Source organism: Mus caroli, unplaced genomic scaffold (assembly GCF_978045245.1).
Source record: "Mus caroli unplaced genomic scaffold, Mus_caroli_1 scaffold_16, whole genome shotgun sequence".
Classification (NCBI taxonomy): Eukaryota; Metazoa; Chordata; class Mammalia; order Rodentia; family Muridae; genus Mus; species Mus caroli.
Window position 1 is genome coordinate 39190781 of NW_028227271.1, and position 25809 is coordinate 39216589.

At 39.9% G+C, this 25809-nt stretch overlaps 1 protein-coding gene across 3 annotated transcripts in view; it reads left to right on the plus strand.

The window, feature by feature from the left end:
• Adcy8 (adenylate cyclase 8) overlaps positions 1-25809 on the plus strand; it is a 218216-nt gene that overhangs the window by 27854 nt on the left and 164553 nt on the right. For all 3 annotated transcript variants that reach the window (XM_021183269.3, XM_021183267.3, XM_021183268.3), the window contains exon 2: positions 24079-24228. In XM_021183269.3, coding sequence (XP_021038928.1) covers positions 24079-24228 — 150 coding nt within the window. The remainder of the gene's footprint in view (positions 1-24078; positions 24229-25809) is intronic.

The following is a 25809-nucleotide window of genomic DNA, read 5'->3' on the forward strand; positions in this document are numbered from 1 at the left end:
TCTCTGCTAGGTTAAAGGTCACTTAGGATGACTTAACAATACTAAAGTTGCCTACAGTATTTTCTCAGACCAGTGTCTTCTATACATTTCCCCCAAACCACTCCAAAACATCCCAGACCTATATTACCACCTCTGTGCCTACATTGATTACAATTAGTTTTAGACATGGTACTCTTTGAGGGAGCTGAATCATAGCCCTAGCAATCCCCTGTATATCAGTGTTTTTTTTTTTTCTTCAGTGCCCTTCCCATGACCTGCTCAGAACACATCCCAAAGTGGAATAATATATACCAGTCTCAGTCTCATTGGGCCCTTTTCTCCCTCCTGCCCCATCCATAAAGCACTTTAGATGCAATGTCTGACAGGTCCTGGATAAAGAGGGAAGAGAATTGAATCAGTGTCCACTTTGGACTTCAAAACATATCCGACTTGCCTGACTACGAATATTTATAGACTTCATTTCCAAAGCAGGGTTGGAAGTGTCCTTATGTCCACAAGACAAGGCTTCTCAGAGAAGGCAGTAGATTATTTTCTGACAGCAGGAGCACAGGGGTCACTCATCCATTGTTTGATCCAACAAACATTTCATATGCACTACCTATTGCTAAGTGCACTGACAGGAGCTGAGCATCTATCAAGGGTTAGAACTACTAAAGCTTGTTCTTTTCCAGTGGTTTCCTTTCTTTCTCACTTTCACATTTTCTGTTAATTACATGTGTCATAATAGTATAACTAGAGTTATATGAATAAAACAACTTTAATTTAGAAGATATAGCCATATTGTCTGGTTATAAAGCATTTTTTTATTCATTATTGTTGGGGGAGGTCCCAGGCCATTTGGATGGTGCCATCCCTGGGCTGGTGGTCCTGAGTTCTATAAGAAAGGGGGATGCTTAAGTCATGAAGAGCAAGTCAGCAAACAGTACCCCTCCATGGCCTCTGCATCAGCTCCTGCTTCCAGGTTCCAGTCCTACTTGAGTTTCTATCCTAATGTCCTTCGATGATAAACAACAATATTATGGAAGTGTAAGCCAAATAAACCCTTTCTTCCCCAACTTGCTTTTTTGATCATGGTGTTTTGTCACAAGTGAAAAATCTATCAAAGACAACAAACGGGGTTAGGTTTTAAAGTTAAGAGCTAAATCCAGTTTAAAGAAAATTATTAAATGCCCACAAAAAATCAATAAATAGCTGTATACTGTTTCAACAAGTCCGTCATGCCAAATTTGCCCTCAGTATGATTAACTCAAAACAAAGTAGTTAGATTATGTTTAGAGTCCATAATACCTGGGGGAAGATGTACCTTTAAACCAAGTGACACACTGAAACCAGGGAAGTGAGTCCACCTCTAGAGGCTACAGGGTGACATAGATTATTGGATCTTCATTTTCTCACTGTGTCAAAACTATTCAAGCAGACAAAATTATTTAAGATGCTTCATCTGTATAACTGTTTTATTTCTCTTCCTGCCTCTCAATCCCAAATTTGCTATACATACATACATACATACATACATACATACATACATACATACATACTTGTGTGTATGAATACAGAAGCATATCTGCGTGAATACTAAAATAATGAAGAAATTTCTGAACATGAAGATTGGATATAATCACATTAAATGGAAGGATTTTAGAATCAGGTGTGCTCCCGGCTCAATTGTGAAATAATTCTGGAACAAGCTAGGAGAACTCTAACCTCTTTTCTTACCATTTAAAACAACAAGACCATATACTGAGAGACTGATAAGATAGTCACAGTGTGTTTTAAAGCAGTCGATGGAGTCAGGGCTCACCTCAGTTTCTCCCAGCTTTCACATCCAGAGCCAGTATCTCCAAACTTAATCTTTCTCTCTGCAAATGCTGGTGTATTATACCTTGCCAAATATTCTTGCTCTTCCTTCCATTCTTATACTGCTCTCTCAGAACAGTGTACCTCCATCTCTGCTTTCCTAACCCAAATCTGTTATTCCAATTTCCGCTTAAACCCAAGTTTTCCAGGAAGCCTGCCGACTCTACTGCTGTCTTTATAGGACACTGTAGTTAGTACTTTCAGAAGTAGGTTCTGAAATCCAAGTCATTGTCACCCAAGCCTGGCACTGCAACCTCTGTAAAGAGATTTCCTGAACAGGGACTCAATAAATTTTACCTTATTTTCCTCACCTACAAAATTGGGATTATCATGAAGAGACCAGGTATGCTTTGGGCATTAAAGGAATTATCACTGTCAAAAACATTCTGACCAAGGTCTATGGTGGCTCTAATAACAGCCATAGCACTTGTTTTGCTGGTGTCCTATATGAATCAAATGAGGAGATAGAGACACAATGGTTGGGGCAGATGTTCAGCAATGTTAAGTGTTCTCATGTCAGGCATAGATATCCTCCCTGCATCTTTGTCCTAATTGTCAGCCTCCATATGCTGAGTTCCTGTCTTGTTGTCTGTCTTCCTTATCAGATTTGAGTTGCTTGAAGGGAGACAGAACATTCCCTCTGATGTTTGTAACTAGGATTCAACTCAAGGGATAGCTTTAAAGTCACATTTACACAAAGGAAAGAAGCCCATATGGCAAGATTAGAATTATGGAAATGGGGCCTAAGCCAGGAGATAGCACAGTTGCCAAGTGTTTGTGCAGCAAACACTAGACCAGCCATGAGTGCAGAGTAGGTGAAGAGATGCAGACCCCTGCAGCTTTTTTTTAGACCCCTGCAGCTTTTTTTTTTAGACCCCTGCAGCTTAATGGCCAGCCATCCTAGTTTAATCAGCTAACCTCAGGTGTCACTAAGAGACCCCTCTCAAAATAAAAGATGAATAGCTCTTAGAAATATCTGATATTAACCTCAGTCACACACATACACACACATATACACACACATATACACACACATGCACACACACACATCCCTCACACATACTAACTACACACACACACACACACACACACACACCACAAAATAAATGCTGAAATGTTTAAAATAGAATCTCTATATTCTAGCTTCAAAGCAATTCTGAGAACTGCACTATGCGCTGGTCACTGATCTAGAGATAGATAATACACTGGGTGTTTGTTATACACCAGCACCTGCTGACCTGGTGGAAAGGGTTTCTTAGTCCCCAGTTTAGGAGTCAAGTAAATCTCTGTTGGAGGAAGGGGGGCTGACTTGACTACATAATATATTTGGTAATATTGCTGGCTTCCACCAGCAGCAGCACAGCCTCCCATCCCAGTTATGAGAGACAAATCATCTCCAGATACAACCAGGGTTCCCTGATAGAAAAATTGCCCCTATTCTTCGGAACTTCCACTTCTGAGCTTGGGTGACAAAAATCCATGTTTATAGAGGGTTCTGATTTCCTAGCTGAGCCACTAATATCCTGAATAGCCACTGAGTAACATATGTTGCTTCTTAGAAGCTGATACAGCCTCATCAATCAACCCAAGAAAGATATTTCTGCAAGGAAAGTGTCATGTTTTCAGTTTGTACATTTCTTATTATGCTATTTCCTGGGCATAGCTTCTCCTCTTAGATTTAATATCTTTTAGACAGTGTAAGTTATTTCTTTCTATTTTTGGTTTCATGCAACGAATCTCATATATTTATTCATTGTAAATAAGAGTCATGATTTTTTTTTAAAATATCAGCATAGCAAGAAACCAAGTTGCTATATTTGAGCAAAGGGTTCTTGGAATATCTCTCATCATGGCCTTGGCACACACCTTTCTGGGGACATGATTACAACATTTGGGAATGATTCGTTCCGAAGTCTCACTATTTGACATTACAGTGATACAGAGCTAGTGAGAGACCTGTTTATTGTTATTGCTTGTTTCCCCTGAATTTGCTTCCTTATTTTCCAATTCTGGCCCCAATATTTAGGGAAACAGAGAAATGATTTATCTATTACCAAGGGCTGTGGTAACATCAAAATATGACTTTCCCAAAGAGCTCATGTTTCATAAGCAAATGGAAAAGCCTAAGGGCCAAGTTTATAAAACTCTTTTGGATAATGGGCCCTTCATTAATAGGGGAAGTTAGAGGGGAAATTCTCTTGGTTGCCAGAGTGAATGAACCTGGAAAATCCCCATTGCTCAGCAACACAGTCTCTCAGAAAGACATCTGGCTTGCCCTTAAGGAATGGCCTTCATACAGTGACTGACACTCAGAGGTCACTTGTGCCTCTTCAGTAACTACCACACCAAATATCCCAGCTGCTCCTCCAGACAACTGTCAACACACATTTACTGACTGACCACTCTGTGTCAAGTACAGAGACCCAACAGTGGCACACAGCAATCACTACCCTCAGAACCCACAGATGAGCCCCCTATCCAACAGGAACCCTGAGGCAGTGTCAGCAAGAGTATGCTCCAAAGCAGGACAGCACAGGAATGCAGATATCAAGGGAGGAGTTTCAAAGAGGCTTTTACTACATCTTAAGTCCTAGAACTGTAGATCACTTTGTCTCTCTCTGTCTCTGTGTCTCTGTTTCTCCCCCCTCCCCCTCTCTCTATGTCTCTCTATATATATCTCTGTATCTGTCTGTGTGTCTCTCTGTATCTCTGTGTGTCTCTGTCTCTCTCTCTCTCTCTCTCTCTCTGTCTGTGTCTCTGTCTGTCTGTCTGTCTGTCTGTCTATCTGTCTCTCTCTCTCTCTCTGTCTCTCTCTCTCTCTCTCTCTGTGTGTGTGTGTGTGTGTGTGTGCATGAAAAAGGAACCAAATGTCCAAAGGATCTGGAGATGTTAGAGAGCTTGTAGTGTTATAGTGTATCATCCAGGGTTCCAACAGGAAACAGACATTCAAAGGAGTATATGATGTGAGCTTAGGCAGCGATTAAAATTATAGGCACACTTGCCTTGATTAGGTACGCATACCTGAGCCATAAGAAAGCTGTTTCTGTTCTAGGAACTTGCAGAGGCAAGGGTGTGGGTGGTATTAGCAGGTCTTGATGAGAACTGTGGCACTTAGAGGAATACAGTTATCACTCAAACTGTAGGATGAATGACTCTCTTCTCTTGCCTTCCCCCTCTTTCGCCTGCCCCATCTTCCCTTCATCCCTCCTTCTTCTCCAGATTCCCCTATGTCCCTCTTGGACAAGGCAGACTCAAATGGCAGTTGAGGCTGAAGACATCTGACAGATGATGCCCAGAGGAAACAGTTTGGGGAACATAGAATAGGACACAGAAAGGCAAATCCTAGGAGAGGTGAATAACCAGCAAACTGGCACAGCTACTTTCAAGTTACCCCGAGTAACTCAAACCCAGGACATACATAAGAGAGGGAGAAAGGAGTCAAAAGAGGGTCTGAGCTTAGTAGGAAAAGTGGTTGCTGAGTGAAGATCCAAATTTGGATCCTCAGCCACTATGTACAAAAGCCAGGCTTGATAGTGATTGGCTAAGGGGGAAAGATATGGAAATATAGGAAGCTTTCTCACCAGCCAATGAAATGGTTATGTATAGGTACAGAAGGAACCTTGTGTCAAAAAAAAAAGAAAGTGGGAAGGAGAGAAAGACACCTAAGGTTGATTGTTGGCCTCTGTATGAACAGGAAAGCAATTCCTTCTGCACACACTGTATGGCTCATTTTTGTGTGCCAATGTGACAGAAGTCATAGTCACCAGAGAGAAAGAAGCCTAAGCTGAGAAAATACCTTCAGGATATCCAGCTGCAAGGCATTTTCTCATAGAGTGATCAGTGGGGGAGGCCCAGCCTCTTGTGGGTTGTTCCATTTCTGGGATGATCGTCCTGTGTTCTATAGGGAAGCAGGTTTTGAGCAAGCCATATGAAGGAGGCCAGTACTCAGCACCACATGCATGGCCACTGCATCAGCCCCTGCCACCAAGTTCCAGCCTTGATTGTGTTCTTGTCCTGATTCCCTGTAGTGATGGACTATGGTCTGGAGTAAGATCTGGAGGTATGAGTCACATAAACCCTTTCCTCCCCAACTTGCTTTTTGGTCATGGTGGTTTTGTTGCAGCAATAGAAACCCTAACACACACACACACACACACACAGAGAGAGAGAGAGAGAGAGAGAGAGAGAGAGAGAGAGAGAGAGAGAGAGAGAGGCAGAGACAGAGACAGAGACAGAGACAGAGACAGAGACAGAGACAGTGACAGAGACAGAGACAGAGACAGAGACAGAGACAGAGACAGAGATTCAAGTACCCTAACCTTCTTCCTAGTCTGCTCCCCAGTGAGCACCTTGCTGAGTAGGCAGCCTGTGAAGGATATCACTGCTAGTGCCTGCCACGTGGGATGCTGGCTATGTATCAAGCAGATGCTAAGCACTTTGCACGTGAGCTCCTCATTTCATCTTTATAGCCACTCATGGAGAATTAACGCTTGCTGACTGCCAGGATCCAATTATCCCCCAACTAGAGTCATGTGCATTGTTTCATTTTATCCTCACAACAAAGCTAGGTCACATAGGTTTGCTCTCTCTCTCTCTCTCTCTTTCTTTCTCTCTCTCTCTCTCTCTCTCTCTCTCTGAAACATCCCAGTTCATAGGAATATAGTCTCCAGGAGGACAAAACCTTGTTCTGTATTCTGTATCCTCACTTCAAGGAATCATACCTAGCACATTGCTTATAGGCAATCACCCAGTGCTTAGATTAAAACTTAAATAGACTATGATAATAAAAATCATGATGAGATTCTGACTCTCATCCTCTAAAATTCTAAGCTGTAGAAACACCCTGGCCAGCTGAGGGGGAAAAAAGAGCACAGAGGACTTACATCTTCCTTCTTCCCCACAGTTCCTCTCAAAATCTTTTTTTGGGGTAATTGCTTGTTATTTTGTTTTGTTTTAATTAATTTATTTATTCATTTCCATCCTGATCACAGCCCATCTCCTTCCTCTCCTCCATGTCTCACCCTACCACCCATATTTTCCCATTCCCCCTCTCCTTATACACAGACAAGGGGAGTACCCACCCACTATGGTACTTCAAGTCACATCAAGACAAAAAGTATCCTCTTCCACTGAGGACAGACAAGGCAACCTAATTAGGGAAGGGGGTCAAATGGCAGACAACAGAGTTAGAGATAGCTTCCACTCCAATTCTACATGAACACCAAGCTGCACATCCTCTACAATGTGGAGGGAGCCAAGGTTCAAACCCTGCATGCTCTTTGGTTGGTGGTTCAGTCTCTGAGAGTCCCATGGGCCCAGATTAGTTGGCTCTGTAGATCTTGTGGTGTCCTTGACCCCTCTGGCTCCCTCAATCCTTTTTCCCAACTCTTCCAGAATCTTCCACAAGAATCCCTGAATTCCACCTAATGTTTGGTTATAGGTTTCTGCATCTGCCTCCATCCACTGCTGGATGAAACCAAAGGACAGTTAAGCTGTTTGCAATCATAGCAGATTATCATTAATAGTGTCACAGGTTGGCTCTCTCCCATGGGGTGGGTCTCAAATTGGGCCAGTCATTGGGTGGTTATTCCCTCTATCTCTGCTCTATTTTTATTCCTACACACCTTGTAGGCAGATAAATTCAAGTCGAAGGTTTTGCGGGTAGGTTTGTGTCCCCCTCCCTCCACTGGAAGTTCTGTCTGGATACAGGAGAAGCAACTTCAGGTTACATATCTCCTGATTCTAGGAGTCTCACCAACAGTCATATCCATGTCCTCCCAACAGCCTCCCCCATCATGGGTCTCCCGCTTGCCCCAGAGATGTCCCCAAACTGATTTTTCTTCCCTCTCCCAGTGGTCTTCCCCCTCCCATCCCCACTATCCCCATATCTGATCCCCACCTCTGTTCCTCTCCTCACCTATTAAAGTTTCTCTCTCCATCCACTTCTGATGTCTATTTTATTTCCCCTTCTGTGTGAGATTCAAGCATCCTCCCTTGGGCCCTCTTTATTACTTAAATCTTTGAGTCTGTAGATTATAGCATGGTTATCATGTACTTTATGGCTAATATCTACTTCATCCATTCCTTTCAGAGACTGAGTAACCTCACTCAGAATGATATTTTCTAGTTCTACCCATTTACCTGTAAATGTCATAATATCCTTGTTTTTAATAGCTTAGTAACATTCCACTATGTAAATATACCACATTTTCTATTTTTTAAAATATTTTTATTAGGTATTTTCCTCATTTACATTTCCAATGCTATCCCAAAAGTACCCCATACCCTCCCACCCACTCCCCTAACCACCTACTCCCACTTTTTGGCCCTGGCGTTCCCCTGTACTGGGGCATATAAAGTTTGCAAGTCCAATGGGCCTCTCTTTCCAGTGATGGCCGACTAGGCCATCTTTTGATACATATGCAGCTAGAGTCAAGAGCTCCAGGGTACTGGTTAGTTTATAAAGTTGTTCTACCTATAGGGTTGCAGATCCCTTTAGCTCATTGGGTACTTTCTCTAGCTCCTCCATTGGAGGCCCTGTGATCCATCCAATAGCTGACTGTGAGCATCCACTTCTCTGTTTGCTAGGCCCTGGCATAGTCTCAAAAGAGACAGCTATATCTGGGTCCTTTCAGCAAAACCTTGGTAGTATATGCTGGTGTCAGCGTTTGGAAGCTGATTATGGGATGGAACCCTGGATATGGCAGGCTGTAGATGGTCCATCCTTTTGACACAGCTCCAAACTTTGTCTCTGTAACTCCTTCCATGGGTGTTTTGTTCCCAATTCTAAGAAGGGGCAAAGTGTCCACACTTTGGTCTTCATTCTTCTTGAGTTTCATGCGTTTAGCAAATTGTATCTTATATCTTGGGTATCCTAAGTTTCTGGGCTAATATTCACTTATCAGTGAGTACATATTGTGTGAGTTCCTTTGTGATTGGGTTACCTCACTCAGGATGATACCCTCCAGTTCCATCCATTTGCCTAGGAATTTCATAAATTCATTCTAATAGCTGAGTAGTACTCCATTGTGTAAATGTACCACATTTTCTGTATCCATTCCTCTGTTGAGGGCCATCTGGGTTCTTTCCAGCTTCTGGCTATTATAAATAAGGCTGCTATGAACATAGTGGAGCGTGTGTCCTTCTTACCAGTTGGAACATCTTCTGGATATATGCCCAGGAGAGGTATTGCAGGATCCTCCGGTAGTACTATATCCAGTTTTCTGAGGAACCGCCAGACTGATTTCCAGAGTGGTTGTACAAGCTTGATATTTCTTTATTCGTTATTCCATTAAGGGGCATCTAAATTGTTTCCAATTTCTGGCTATTATGAATAAGGTTGCTATGAACATAGTTTAGCAATTGTCCTTGTGGTATGGTGGAGCATCATTTGAGTGTTTGCTCAGGAGTAGTATAACTTGGGTCTTGAGGTAGAAGAACTATTCCTAATTTTATGAGAAACCACCAAATTGATTTCCAAAGTGGCTGTGCAAGTTTGCACTCCAACTATCAATGGAGAAGAGTTTCCTTTGCTAAACACTCTCACCAGCATGTGTTGTCACTTGAGTTTTTGCATTCTGATGGGTGTAAGATGGAATCTCAGAGTCATTTGTATTTCCCTCATGAGTAATGACTTTGAACAATTCTTTAAGTGCTTCTCAGCCATTTAAAATACTTCTGTTGAGAATTCTCTATTTAGCTCTGTACCCCATTTTTGATTGGGTTATATAGTTTTGGGTGTCTAATTTCTTGAGTTCTTTATAGATTTTAGATATTAATTCTCTATGGATGAAGGGTTTTTCCCAAACTGTAGGCTACCATTTGTGCTATTGACTGTGTCCTTTGCCTTACAGAAGCTCTCAGTTTCAAGAGGTCCCATTTATTAATTGTTGATCTTAGTTCCTGAGCTGTTTGTGTTCTGTTCAGGAAGTTGTCTCCTGTACCAATGCATTCAAGGGTATTCCCTACTTTCTCTTCCATTAGATTTAGTATATGCAGTTTTCTGCTGAGGTCTTTTATCCACTTTGACTTGAGTTTTCTGCAGAGTGATAAATATGGATCTATTTGCACTCTTCTATAGGCAGACATCCAGTTAGACCAGAACCATTTGTAGAAGAAGCTTTCATTTTTCCATTGTATAATTTCAGCTTCTCTGACAAAAATCAAGTGTCCATAGGTGTGCAGGTTTACTTCTGGATCATCTATTAGATTACATTGATCAACCTGTCTGTTTCTATGCCAATACCAACAGGTTTTTTATTATTATCACTCTGTAGTACAGCTTGAAATGAGGGATAGTGATACCTCCAAAAGTTCTTTTATTGTACAGGATTGGTTTTGCTCTACAGGGTTTTTAATGAAGATAAGAACTGTTCTTTCAAGGTCTATAAAGAATTATTTTAGAATTTTGATGGGAATAGCATTGAATCTGTAGATTGCTTTTGGTAAGAAGTGCATTTTTACTCTGTTAATCCCATTAAAAATATCTTGTTACCTCTACCTGACCCATGAGCTACACAAATAAACACACACACACACACACACACACACACACACACACACACACACACACACCTCTTAGCTCTTCGGCAACAAGAACAACCATAAAAGACCTGGGCCCACCTTCTTCCTCTGCTATCCTTCCAGACAATCAGAGGTACTAATAATAAGGAGTAAACAAGTTTTCTACAAAGATCTCAACAATAAGTCGGCCATTATTTATTTTAGGCTTTGCCAAACACATCGTTAATTTCCCCTTTCCCGCTATTCCTCTTCTGCTTCACCTCCTCCCCTACGTTTTCTCCTCCCTCCTCCTCAGTTCTTTAAAATATAAATGTATGGTGTGTAAACCCTGGTGAATTCTGATGAACCCTGCTGTTGCAGAGCTTGCTGCTTGGTCCCATATGCTCTGTCAGTGCTGTTACAAAAAGCACCACCACCACAGTGGGTTTCTTTCAATAAAAATAACATTTTTTGTTTTTTAGGTTGTTTCCCATATCTTGAATATTTTGAATAAAGCTGAAATAAACATGCAAGTAAGGGGCCTCTTCATGCTGATTTGCTTGTCCCTGCTATATAACCACTACTGGGGCTTTTCAATCTCCTGCTAGTTCTGCTCTTTGGAAACAAAGTTCAGTGTTTCAGCAAGCATGAGTGATTTTGGTCACCCAGTGTTACTTGCTAGGTCTGGGACCTTGAGCAATTATTTAACTTTTAGGAGTCCTTGACTTATATAACACGAATTGTCCATTAAAACAGTATACCAAAAATTTAAAGTGCAGTCTCTAGAACACAGGTGGCTGTGAAGACACTTTGCCTAAGATGACTTGTCAAAGGTCGGCAGGGATCTCTGAACTCTCAGCCTGGAGGCACTCTTGGGACTATTGGCTGCTGTTACGTTCACCTCTGAACATCATGGCCCAGATACCTAAGGAAAACACATTAATGGTTTTCGCTGTCATAGTGTATCTTTCAAATTGTGTTATGGCATTAGATATATCATATATTAAGAAGTATTAATTTTTCTCACCTATATTTAAAGGTTTAAATATTTTTAAACCTCTATTTCTCCCTTAATGCTGGTCTTACTGCTTTCAGTCTTTAAGAACTTTATTTCCTCTGAATATCTTAGTTTCTCAAAATTCTGTATTAAAGCAAATTTAATATCCCTACTATTTTAATTTACCTGTGTGTGATATTGTGATATCTTTGGAAAAGAGTGTGTTTTCCCCTTTGTCACCTCCCAGGATGTTACTCTTTGAACTCAAGGAGTTCCCATGATTCTTCATTATTTCTTGATACTCATCATGGTGAACCACAGAGTCCACCATGCTTCACATTTTTCTACTGTTTTCTAATATTTTTTCACTTCAGTTTGCTACTTTATTGTTCTGACACCTTTCAAATTTCATTTTATGTGTTATTTTCAATCCCTTATACAAATCAGCATGTACTACTTAAAAAATGCAGACAGGAAGGCTAACCACATAGCTGAGAGCTACAGGGAGAGCCCACAACACTGGCATATGATGCTAACAGGGACACTTGTCCTTCCCCTGGGCCCTGAAAACTCCCAGAGATACAAGATACCCTTACATACTCACTTCCTCCTCTCTGTCTGCCCTGGGTCCTTGATGCTTAGTCTTGGACAGGACTATGAAAGTATATATAATTATTCTAAATCAATAAAACATGAAAATATTTAGGACCAGAAAATGGCTCAGAGTGTGAAGGCTCTTGCTGTCAAGCATTGGAAGCTGAATTTGATCCCCAGAAGCCATCTGGCTCCTGCAAGTTGTCCTCTGACCACAAAAACTCTATGGTATGAACTGACCAATGAATGAACACCTGGAAACACACATACATATTAATGTGTGTGGGCACACACACACACACACACACACACATGATTTTTAAAAGAAAAATGTGCAATGATAATAATAATAACAGGAGTCAAATATATATTGTGTTTCAAAGCTTTTTTACTAATTGTTTTCTTTTATTATCTATCAACATTCTGAAGAAAGTATTCCCACTATATAGGAAAGAAAATGTGAAGGGCAGAAAAGTTAGCTAACTATGCCAAGTTCACATCACAACTCAATAGCTTTCTTGAGAATCCAAATTACTAAGCATGTGGCTAACATGTTAAGCTATATGTACATAGTATACAAACTACTCTGCATAGCATCCGCTCCCTTAGCGAGAGTAAGCTTTACATGGGGGCCACGTGGTAATTGATAGAGATGGGATTTAAGACCTACTCAATCTGATTCCAGGGTTGACACTGTAGCCACCTCTCTACTCTTTTTCCTGAATAGTAAGTTCTAGCTATAAACACTCCTCATAAAGTAATGTAAGTACCGAACATTTTAACAATCCCCAATGACAGAAATACTCTTACCCTGTAGAAACACATGTATAATGCATCATTTATGTAGAGATAAAATGGAAAAGAAAACATTGCTTCATTGACCACACTTTAGGAAACAAAGGATTTCATATTTCATTTTATTATATATATATATAAATATATATATTATATATATTTATATATATATATATTATTCTTTCATATAATATATCCTGACTGTAGTTTTCCATGTAATTTTTCCTACCTTCTCTCCTTACAGTCCCACCCCTCTTCCCCAGATCCACTCCTCCTCTGTTTCCTCTCAGAGAGAGGAGGCATCCCAGGGAGAGCAACCAAATATGGTATAACAAGTTACAATAAGAATAGGCATATATCTTCATATAAAGGCTGGACCAAGCAACCCAGTAAATCAACATAGACATCTGTTATGTGACAGAATTTTCCTGAGGATATTCAGTACATAAGTCTATTTATTCTCTCCAGAAAAGGGGCTCATGACAGACAAAAGTATGTATACCACCAAAGTACTACTTGATGAACCAATGAGTTTTCTGGTGAGGGATTACTTACAGGAGCAGAAATGAGTCAAAAACATGTATATCTCCACATTCCAACTTGGTGACAGATCACAAAAGCTGGAAACCTGGAGCACACTACACAGCCTGAAGGTGGCTCAAGAGACTAGAAGTTGTCCTTTCCAGGTGACTCACTTGGTCTAAACTTCTTTCAGTTAATGTGGCTGGTTTCTGCTTCTTCCAAGCATCGTGTCTGGTCTCAGAGTCTTATTTATAGCTTGGCTTGATGAGAGAGATTCTCAGGAGTCTTTATTGTTCACTCTTGGGAGGGAGGGCCCTAGTGAATCTGTCCAGTTTCAGGGACTTCCTGAAACTATTCTGGGCTGTTTACCTTCTAGTTTAAGAATCTTCCCTGCAGTATAAAATGTTTCAATCTCAAAGGAAACTGTTACACAACAATATGCAAATTTTCTGGTTATATTGTATGGATAGGATGTGTCTCCTACTGGCTCATGTGTTGAGGGCTTCATCTCCTGACAGTGCCATTACCTGAGAGGCTATGGAAATTTTTGAAGGTGAAGCCTCCAGGAAGTATGTCACTGGGGGAATGATTTTGTAGGTTTTACCTGTTTCCTGGTCCCTTCCAATTGCCTTGCATCCTGTCTACCATGAGGTGAGCAACCTTTAACTTTACACGTTCCAGCTCCATAATGCTCTGTTTCACTGTGGATAAGAACCAATGGAGTCAAAGACTAGGGGCTAACATCTCTGAAACCATGATCCCTAGGTAATCTGTTCTTACTTTAAATTATTTCTGTGAGTTTTTTGTTTACAGCCAGGAAAGTGAATGACACACTGAGCTTCTGCATTCCACAATGCATTTCTGCTTCTTAGATGGAAATATTCTCTCCCGTCACTCAAATGAGAATATTGAGGCTCAAAGAGACAAAGTGACTTCCTTAGGTTTATGCAGAAAATTCATAGTAAAGCTTAAGGCTGCAAACCCAGATGTACAGTCACAACACTCCAGCATCTGGCAGAGGCAAAGCTTCCAGTGGGAGCTATTTTACTTGCTTTGTCAGGATCCCCATGCCAACCCACCCTAATTTTCAGAGTCCAAACAGCCCTGGGAGTGTGAAGACTGCCCCAAGGACTGGATTCCAGCTTCATAAACCCCCATTCTTACTTCATGTTCACCTTTTGTGGCACTGCCCTCTGACGTGTCTCTGGTAATGTTCCAATGAGTGTCTTCATGAGGACAGACTTGAGTCCATTAGCAGTGAGGCCTGGATGTGGGCATCTTCTTCTAGTGATGTGTGAAAATATACTGTGGCTTGCAAGAAAGCATAAGCCTGGAGCTGGAGAACTCAGGCTGTGAGCATGGTTGCAAAATATTCTGACTGGTTTCCCTATGAGTAAGTTGCTCTTGGAGCATTCATTTTACCATTAAATATAGATATTACGATGCTCCTGGGAATGCCTTTATGGAGAGAAGAGACAAAAATGAACCTTCTGACAGGCACAGGAATGAGTTCACACTGAAATGCTGCATGAATATCTGAAGTGGAACATAGCTTATCCTCAGACATACCCACAGATCCTTCCCCTGCCTTTCATAGCTTGTTTCTAATTTCTTAGTTCCGCTTGGTAATCAGTTCTTGCTTCTGGACTGTGCAGCATGCACCTCCCTCCCCTAAGTCTCCTTCCCTTTGTACAGACTCAGGAATTGAGCCACAGAGTTCAAACATGAGGAACTGAGGTTGCTTCCCCTCAGCACCTATGTGTAAAAGCAAAAATAGAAATTCACCATAGTGGTGCATCCCTGTAATCCCAGTATTAAAGAGGCAAAGGCAGGCAGATCCCTAGAAGACAATGGCTATTCCTCTTCAGTTTAGCCTACTTGGCAAGCTCTGGGCCAGCGAGACAATAAGAAACCCTCTCAGAACAGAGTAGATAGCATCTGCACAGTAGCAATTGCCAAGGTTGTCCTCTGGCCTACACACACACACACACACACACACACACACACACACACAAATATGGTACCTAGATCTTCCTCTCTGCTGGGGATGCCCAGAGTACACCAGCCCAGAGAAAACAGGCAACAGAACATGTTTCCTTTAGGGCATCAGACACTGCTACATGCAAGCCCGGAAGAGAAAATTATCCCTTAGATTTCTGACTGAACTCTTGTTCCGCTGCACCTCCTTCAGGTCCCATAGCCGGGTTTTTCTTGTATCCCTAAGTCAGACTTCCTTCAGCTGTCAGGTTGTTTAACATTAGGCAAGCTACTTAGACTTTCTGAACTTAGGAAGTTCCTTCCTATGCCAAATACAATCATTACTGAGATGAAACATATATGAAAAACACTCAGTAAATGCTCCCTATTTAACATGAATTCAAGTGTGTTATATTAGCTATAACTTTGTCTTCCACTTAAAGTTTTTGCAATACCCAAAATTTTAAAGAACATTCGTCCTACAGACAAATGACCATATAAAATCCAAAAAAGAAAATACTGGAAAATATCTGAAGGCAAGTTCATCATCTTGGTTCAAATAATATACCCTGATTCAATAAATAAATGGAAAAAGCAACAAGAAAGACTCCTAAAGTCAACCCAGGCTTCCACACATATGTAAATGCAAGTGCATATGTGCCATGCATCTACACACATGTGAACAGGTGTGTATACATAAACCCATGTCATCATTCATACATATGACAAGAACAAAATAAAACTGTGGCATGCTCAATAGAACTTGCTCCATAAATAATTTTGAATGAAAACATTAGTATAAAGTAGTAAAGTCTACACATGTCTGTAAAATATCCATGATATTTCTTCAAGATCTAACGCTTAGCATATTAGCTCTAAGAGAGAGGTGGTTTGTAGATACAATAAGAAAACAGGGGCTCAAGCTGGCCTGTAGAGTTGGACAGATTACAAGATACAACAGGTCTGAAAGAGCACTAACACCCATAAATTCTTTCATAAGAACAACACATGCCATGTTCAATGTAATAGTAATATTTTAAAAACTGCAACACAAGGTGAGTATAGTGTTTACACAGCTAATGATAGAATTCCTTTACTAAAATGGCTCCTTCTGATTTTATCTGAATCCACTCACTGTCTAGCACATTTGCTATGTTAACATTTGTTAAGGATATTGTTTGATGTCTTTATCACTGTTGCTTCAAGAACATTATTCATCGGTATCTTGTAAATGATGATTAGTGGTACATAGGAAAGCCATTCATTCATGTGGCCATTCATCAAATACTTAGCACACATGAAATACAGAGCAATTTATACTCACATTGTTGGGAACTTATCTATTATGCAAGGCAATGGGCATCAGTCAAGCTGAACAACCATCATGTCTGTATGGGTTTAAGAAAAAACTCTGGTGTGGCTGATACACATTAACCAAACGGACAAGAAAATAAATATGTACTTACAATTAAGGATGAACACATAAGCTGTGAGAATCACAAATGTCAGGAAAATCTGACTATGATGACATAGCTAGGGAATTCTTCTGGGAAGACTACAGTAAAATTGAGAACTGGAGAGTAAAAAGAATCAGCAACAGAAGAAAGCATCATGAGAGGCATCCAAGACAGAGGAAATAGTGTTCAAATGTCTCCAGAACGAGAAAGCTTAAGTGAATATCAGAATCTGTGTAGCTACCAGGTAAGCCTAGTGGCTCCCTAATAAGCTCACCACTGAGAGCAGAGATGGTATCTGAGGCTCAAGCTGGCTAGCCAGACTATCCATATCAGACAGCTCATGCTTCAGGTGAAAGGCCCTGCCTTAAATTAGTAAGGTGGAAAGTAGATCTAAGGAGATTCCTAATGTCAACTACGGTCTCCCTGTGCATGTGAACACATGTGCATGCACACTCACACATACACATGCAAACACACATGTTCAAACATATACACACATACGCATAAAAATGAAGAAAAGCAATCATCAGGCATATATAACTTGTTCCATACCTATTCTGGAATTGGGCATCATAGGAGTATTAGTCTTGACTTGTAGACATTCACTGGTGGCACTATGCCTCATCATTTGTTTGTTTTATGGGTCTATGAGTGGCTAGGAATGCAATCAATTTTATTTTGACATTGCAGCCTTGCTAAACTCTTTTTCATTTATGTACATGTATACATGGTGAATCACATTAATTGATTTAATAATGTTAAATTATCCACAAATTTCTAGGAAAAGCTCAGTCTGGTCAAAATGTTTTATCATTTCTATACATTTATGGCTTCTGTTTTCTATTATTATTTCCTATTCTTATGAACAAAATTTTAGCTAATCCAGCTATGTTAGTTTCAACATATCAACATTATTCTAGCCCAAGGTAGACATTGGGACATACACTGCAATTTCAGCACACAGGAAGCTAAGGCAGTAGAATTGTAAGCTCAGGCTCAGCTTTTCCCCAAATAAGCTAGCCTCATAAACTGAGTTGGGGAATGCTCTCTACTTTCTGTTCTCTTAAAGAGATAAAATATTTAGATTATTTGTCTCAGAATTATTTTAGAGTTATCTGATGATGCTATCAAAGTTTGTTGCTTCCCTTGTTAAAAGATTTTTAATTGTGATTATACATATTTAATTTTCCCTCTTGTTGAGTCAACTTCAGAACTATACTTTCAGAAACATCTTAATTATATTTGAGATCTTACTCATATTAAAATCTATGATTAGAATTACTTCTTAAATTCTTCAAAGCCTTAAATTTCATGATTTTCTTAGCCTTTATTCTGCTCTTCTGTACTTTTTCTCTTTACTGGACTCGCAAATAAGTGTTTCTGTTTACTGTCCTTGACAGAAAAGAAACCAACTTTATTGGTCCCCATGGATTTTCACTTTTTACTTCATTACATATTGTTCCTATTGTGTTGCTTCTCCTTATATACTTTGGATTTATTCTGGCGCTTCTTTTGTTTTATTTGGTTTTATGATATTGATAACTCCTTATGCTGAGTAGCTAACCCATTTGTCTTCAACCATTCTTTCTTCAACTTCTAAGTTTTTCTCTGTGGTATTTTTTACAGTCCTCTAGGCATGCTTTTCTATTACGAGATTGTGTATCCCTAGATCAATGGGTTGTGTGGATTTTTAAAAAATATCTAAGCACACTGTGTTTTATGGTTGTTCTTTTGTTCATTGCTTTAGAACTTGATGATATTCGTAGCTACGTCATTTGCTTTTCTGTCGCTGTTATAAAACACCATGATCAAGGCAATTTCTAGAAGGAAGGGCTTAACTGAGCTTATGGCTCCAGATGGTTAGGGTTCATAATAGTGGAGACAGCATTACAGTTGGTGGAAGTCATGGTGGCTGGATGCTGAAAGCTGAAAGATCACATCTTCGATCATAATAAGCAGGAAGGAGATGGAGTGTCCTAGCAATGTCACAAGGCTTTTGAAAGCTCAAAGCCAAGTCCCACTGACATACTTCCTCCAGGATTGCCACACCTTCACAACCTATCCAAACAGTGCTGCCTACTGGGGACAAAGGATTTAAATACCTGAGCTTATGAGAGGACATTCTTTCTCAAACCACTAAGTAGTAAAATGTGTTTGATATTAGTTTTTTTTTTAAATATGCAGGCTAGCTTCTGATCTTGTCAAAGGATATGTTTACATTTTTAAGTAGAATTGTTGGGTACTGTACTCCATTTATTAAGCATTAATTGAAAAATATATTATTTTTGATAAAAGTAACTGCTGAAAATACATCCCTAGAATACTGATCTATAAATAATTATATCAATTTATCATATTTTGCATTGTATATTTTGAGACTATAATATTAAATGTGTTAATATTCTCCTGATATATTCTTAACACTTTCCCATTATATAATGATCTTTTCATTCTTAGTACTATTTTTTAAAATCTAGTATTTATGTAACACAACTCACTTTATTTTGTCTTGGATTTCAGAATTTTTAATGTAAGTATATTTTAGGAACATTTCATCAATAACCTATAGATTATTTCTTCATATTTAATCTAGAAATAATTCTGAAACTGGAAAGTAGATTGCCAGTGAATAACACTGTCTTATGACTATTTATGAGATTCTTTTTGGCTTTTGGCATTTGGACTATGATGCATACAGGCACATCTTGTTCACATTTAGCCTGTGTAGACTTTACAGAGTTTCTGAAATCTGAAAGTGCTTTCATAAAAATTGGTAGAAGCATTGTTTCTTCAGATAGCTAATTCTGTCACATTCTCTTTTCCTTTACCTATGACAATTTAAGTTATAGGTATGTTATAGTTTTCTATGTTGTCGCTCGCATTATTAAAGCCCTTAGACAGTGTTGTCCCTTGTGCGCTGCCTTGACATTGTAGTACCAAGAATGTGTTTGTGAACCCAGGAAGACCAGTCAGGAGCTGATCCGATGCAATCACACCAGGGTCTTTCTTTAAGCTAGCTCAGGCTCACCTCACTGCTGCCCCACAGAACTGTTCTGGTGAAGGAAAACTCCTGAATATTCCTCCAGGCAAGGTTTTATAGAAAGCAGCAAGCACAGTCAAGTGTTTCTAGCCTGGCAAACATCTAATTGGTGTACTACTATAGCCTTTAGCATAATTGGCTGGTGCTGGGAGCCAAACCTTAAATTTAACTTCTAATTTCTTCCTACTTGGCAATTGTTAGGCAGGGGCAGGCTTGTAACCTGGAGATGCAGATTTGTTGGGGGAAATAACCTGGGGACTTGTGTTAGAAGCAGGTTTATTAGGGGAGATTAACCTGGAAACACAGGTCTTGTTGGGGTTAGCCTAGGAACTGGAGCTAGACTTTTTGTTTGTTTGTTTGTTTTCAGGGAGGGGGGTCACTTGGAAACTAATGCCAGCCTTGAGTTCAAACCTAGGTCAGGTTCTCTAAAATGGAGTCTGAACCCAAAATTTGGTCTCTCAAGCTCATGCAGTGAATGTTTTCATTTTGGGATTAGAGTTTCCATGTAGGTGCGGGTGTGCACCCTGGTTTTCTGTTCTTCTGTTTGTTCCCTGTCTTTTCATTCATTACTAGCGTTCTTACTTTTTCTCTTTAACTGAGCAGTAAAAGGCACTGCTATGAATTTTGACTGCTAATTCTGACATCTGGCTCCAGTCAGAATGGGTGTCTCTGTTGATTATCTTTCTCGGGAGAACACCTATTTCTCTGTTTCTTTCTGTGCTATATATCTTTATATAATATTGGGGAATTAGTGAATCCTGGGCAAGCTTTATTTTTCCCCAAGAATTTTTTTTAATTGGATATTTTCTTTATTTACATTTCAAATGTTATCCCCACTCCTGGTTTTCCCTCTGAAAACCCTCTCCTCTGATCCTGTCCCCTCTCCCCCTACTCACCAACCCACCCACTTCTGCTTCCTGGCCTGGGCATTCCCCTACTCTGGGGCATAGAGCCTTCACAGGGCCTCTCATCCCATTGATGTCCAACTAGGCCATCCTCTGCTACATATGCAGCTGGCGTCATGAGTCCCACCGTGTATACTCTTTGGTTAATGGTTTACTCCCTGAGAGCTCTGGGGATACTGGTTAGTTCATGTCCTCCAATGGGGCTGCAAATCCCTTCAGCTCCTTAGACACTTTCTCTAACTCCTTCAATGGGGACCCTGTGATCAGTCCAATAGTAGGCTTGGAGGATCCATATTTGGATCCTCTGTATTTGTCAGGCACTAGTAGAGCCTCTCCAGAGAGAGCTATAACAGGCTTCTGTCAGTAAGCACTTGTTGGCGTCCACAAAAGTGTCTGGGTTTGGTGATTGTATATGGAATGGATGCTCAGGTGGGGCAGTCTCTGGGTGGTCCTTCCTTCAGTCTCTGCTCCACACTTTGTCTCTGTAACTCCTTCCATGGGTGTTTTGTTCCCCCTTTTCTTTTTTTTCTTTATGTTCATTTTAATTTTTTATTAGATATTTTCTTTATTTACATTTCAAATGCTATCCCGAAAGTCCACTAAACCCTCCCCCCACCCTGCTCCCCAACCCATTCACTTCTGCTGCCTGGCCTGGCATTCCCCTGTTCTGGGGCATATGATCTGGAGCTAAAGGGGTCTACAACCCTATAAGAGGATCAACAATATGTTCCCCCTTTTAAGAAGTATTGAAATAATACACTTTGGTCTTCCTTCTTCTTGAGTTTCATGTGGTTTTGAATTGTATCTTGGTTATTCTGAGCTTCTGGGCTAATAGCCACTTATCAGTGAGTACATATCATATGTGTTCTTTTGTGATTAGGTTACCCCACTCAGGATATCCTCCAAATTCATCCATTTGCCTAAGAATTTCATAAATTCATTGTTTTTAATAGCTCACTAGTACTCCATTGTGTAAATGTACCACATTTTCTGTATCCATTCCTCTGTTGAGGGACATCTGGGTTCTTTCCAGCTCCTGGCTATTATAAATAGGGCTGCTATGAACATAGTGGAGCACATGTCCTTATTGCTTATCAAGTTTAGGAGTTCTCTGATGGAATTTTTGGGGTCACTTATATATACTCTCATATCATCTGCAAATAGTGATAGTTTGACTTCTTCCTTTCCAATTTGTATCCCTTTAATCTCCTTTTGTTGTCTAATTGCTCTGGCTAGGACTTCAAATATTATATTGAATAGTTAGGGGGAGAGTGGGCATCCTTGCCTTGTGCCTGATTTTAGTGGGATTGCTTCAAGTTTCTCTCCATTTAGTTTGATGTTGGCTACTGGTTTGCTGTAGATTGCTTTTATTATGTTTAGGTATGAGTCTTGAATTCCTCATCTTTCCAAGACTTTTATCATGAATGGATGTTGGATTTTGTCAAATGATTTCTCAGCATCTAATGAGATGAGCATATGGTTTTTTTCATTGAGTTTGTTTATATAGTGGATTACGTTGATGGATTTCTATATATTGAACCATCCCTGCATCCCTGGGATGAAGTCTATTTGATCATGATGGATGATCCTTTTGATGTGTTCTTCGATTCAGTTTGCCAGCATTTTATTGAGTATTTTTTGCATCAATATTCAGGAAATTGGTCTAAAGTTCTCTTTCTTTGTTGGGTATTTGTGTGGTTTAAGGATCAGAATAATTGTGGCTTCATAGAACAAATTTGATAGAGTACTTTCTCTTTCTATTTTGTGGAATAGTTTGAGGAGTGTTGGTATTAGGTCTTCTTTTAAGGTCTGATAGATCTCTGCACTAAATCCATTTGGTCCTAGGGATTTTTTTTTTTTTTGGTTGGGAGACTATTAATGACTGTTTCTATTTCTTTAGGGGAAATAGGATTGTTTAGATCATTAATCTGATCCTGATTTAACTTTGGTACCCGATATCTGCCTAGAAAATTGTCCATTTCATCCAGATTTGCCAGTTTTGTTGAATATAGGCTTTTATAGTAAGATCTGATGATTTTTTTATTTCTTCAGTTTCTATTGATATGTCCCCCTTTTCGTTTCTGATTTTGTTAATCATGATACTATCTTTTAAGCTTTTCATCATCCAGAACTGATGGATTTTATGTAGTTTCATTTTTGCCAAAGTTTACCTTGAACAGAATTGTGTGAAAATCTGTCTCTTGGGCTGCAGTTCAAACCTCAGTTCAGACCTTTAATGAGCAGTTCAATTGCGTTTTACTTACTTTCTGTGTGTGCTTTTCAGAAAAGAGTTTAGACAATAATTCTAGGTATTAAGAAGGCAATTAAGTGGTAAACTACTTACTTAGCATGCTCCAGGCCCCAGGTTCATTCTTTATTCACACCCCAAACTTTAGATTCTCATCACCAGCTCTCTTCATGTAAGAATTTATTCATTGATTGTTTTTTATTTTGAGGCATAGTATCACACGGTAGCTCAGGCTAGTCTCACACTTGCAGCCATCCTTCTACCTTAGCTTTATGGGTACTGGGATTACAGATAGGCACCTCTTTTAAGGGATTCTTTCTTTATGTTCAGCATTATGGTACCTTTTTTTCTTGATTTGATGAATAGAAGATATGGGAAGGTGAAGTCAAGGGAGGAGACTCACAGCCTTTTTGTACCTCAAATTTCTAAGGAAGGTTCAGACCTGAACTTATGGGCAGAACAATGGCTCTTAATTGTGTGGATCAACAATATGAACTAAACAGTACCCCACAGAACTGTGTCTCTACTTGCATACGTAGCAGAGGATGGCCTAGTTAGCCATCAATGGGAGGAGAGGCCCTTGGTCTTGTGAAGATCATATGCCCTAGTACAGGGGAATGCCAGTGCCAGGAAGCAGGAGTGGGTAGGTTGGGGAGCAGGGCAGGGGAGGGTATAGGGGACTTTCGGGATAACATTTGAAATATAAATGATAAAATAGGGTGGCACACGCCTCTTATCCCAGCACTTGGGAGGCAGAGGCAGGTGGATTTCTGAGTTCGAGTCCAGCCTGGTCTATAAAGTGAGTTCCAGGACAGCCAGGGCTATACAGAGAAACCCTGTCTCAAAAAAAAAAAAAAAAAAAAAAAAAGAAAGAAAGAAAGAAAAAAAGAAAGAAAGAAAGAAAAAAAGAAAGAAAGAAAGAAAGAAAGAAAGAAAGAAAGAAAGAAAGAAAGAAAGAAAGAAAGAAAGAAAGAAATTAAGAAAGAAATTAAGAAAGGTTTGTTTGAAAAGTGACTTTGGATTCAAGATCAGAATGAAAGTAGTGTTCAATTAATGTGGCATAAGACAAGACATTTAGGTGACTGATCAAAACTTCCTGCTAAAATATTTACTTGTCTTAACCTTTCCCTCCAAGCAGCTGCTGTTTGACACATCTAACCAGGATGTTTGGAATTGTCTCACAGGTCCTGGCCCAGGTGGTGCTATTCATGTGCATGAATACAGCAGGAATCTTCATCAGTTACCTTTCAGACCGTGCCCAGCGCCAGGCCTTCCTGGAGACCCGGAGGTGTGTGGAGGCCAGGCTCCGCCTGGAGACAGAGAACCAAAGACAGGTACCAAATGCAAGACTCTGTCTTAGACATCATGGGACTAGCCTTCTCCCACAGGACCCTTTATTCCTTTCAAACACATTCTTCTCTGAGAGTGTTCTCTTCTAGTTTATGCCAGGGGTTCCCAGAATCTAAAATACTCAGGTTAGACTTAGAGTCAAAGTACATTGTTCTCATCCTCCATATTGTTTCCTGCAAGAAATAAATACACTTACTGACTGCCTTCCTGATCCCTGCACCTGTCATCACTGTTTGGGACCAAGGCAGTCATTCTTAAAAATCACCAGCAATCTTATATTGGACTTCCTCCTTTAAAACTATAAATATTTTCTCACTACATAGAAATGTAAACTGTAAACTCATGATAGATCCTGATCCTTATCAAATTGCTCATACTTTACCCTGTTTTCTCAGCAGGGATATTACAGTGCACCTGGAGCTAAACCCAGACAAAAAGGATCAAGTGGGCAAAGCAGTGTAGATGGAGTTAAAGGATTAGCGAAATTAATTTCTGTTTGAAATAAATGTGGAAATAATCTTGGACATACTGGTTGGGAAGACTGTAGGGTGCTTAAAAATAGCTTAGAGCAAGTGATATCTTTCTCTAGAATGAAATATGATTTCAGGTAGTGAAGATGTGCTCCTGTTACACATATTCAGATTTGAAAACTCTATACATTCCACTGTTTTTAAAGCAATTGTCAAAGAAAGTGTTAAGACTGTTCTGAAAACAGCTTTAGAATCAACATACAAACTCTTAAATCTGCATGTTTCTGGGAGTTGTGTGCACAACAGATGTACTAGCTATGCCACAGCAGGCTCTTTAGTCTTACAGTTATGTGTATACTGGAACAAACATATTTTTATCCTTCACTAATGGATTGAGACCTTACACAGTAATGTGAGGGATTCATACCTAAAAGGTAGAGGAAATAGAAGACAGCGCTTTTTAAGGATTCATTTGGTGAAATCATGAGGAAAACATGGATTTTGGAAGTCAATGAAGCCAGTTGTGTGTTATAGTGAATGTGGCAGACAATTAGGATCTAAATCTTCTGGGCCAAGACTCACAGCACAAAAGATACAACTGGTCATGCATCAACATTAGAGAACTTAGAAGGGGAAGCTTCTAAGTCAATGCCTAAAACAATTGTGGAACTCCATACTAGCTATATTATAGGCTTTCTGAATAGCTTGAGGACCATTTAGAGAAATTATTTCCCGAAAGGAAAGCACTTCATACAATAGAGACGAGATCTCTGGAGCTGTGTATTATGTTCCTGTGCAAAGCAGAGCTGTTGCCAGACTAGTACGTCACTCTTTCCATGGGACTTGGGCCAACTCAAAAACCTTCACCATGTTAATAATTCATTCAGCTGTTCCTGATAGCCTATCAGAACAGGAGCTGTGTTTTGGGTGAGTCTCCCAGGATCCTATTTGCTATGTTTATGGAATTCTGGAGACAATGACAATTGGTGTTTCATATTTTAAGGTTTTATCTTTTCCTGTTCTTCAGTTCCAAATAACTTTTGACCATTGTATTCAAACACTCTAGCTTGCTGCATGGATTCTTCTACTGCCATC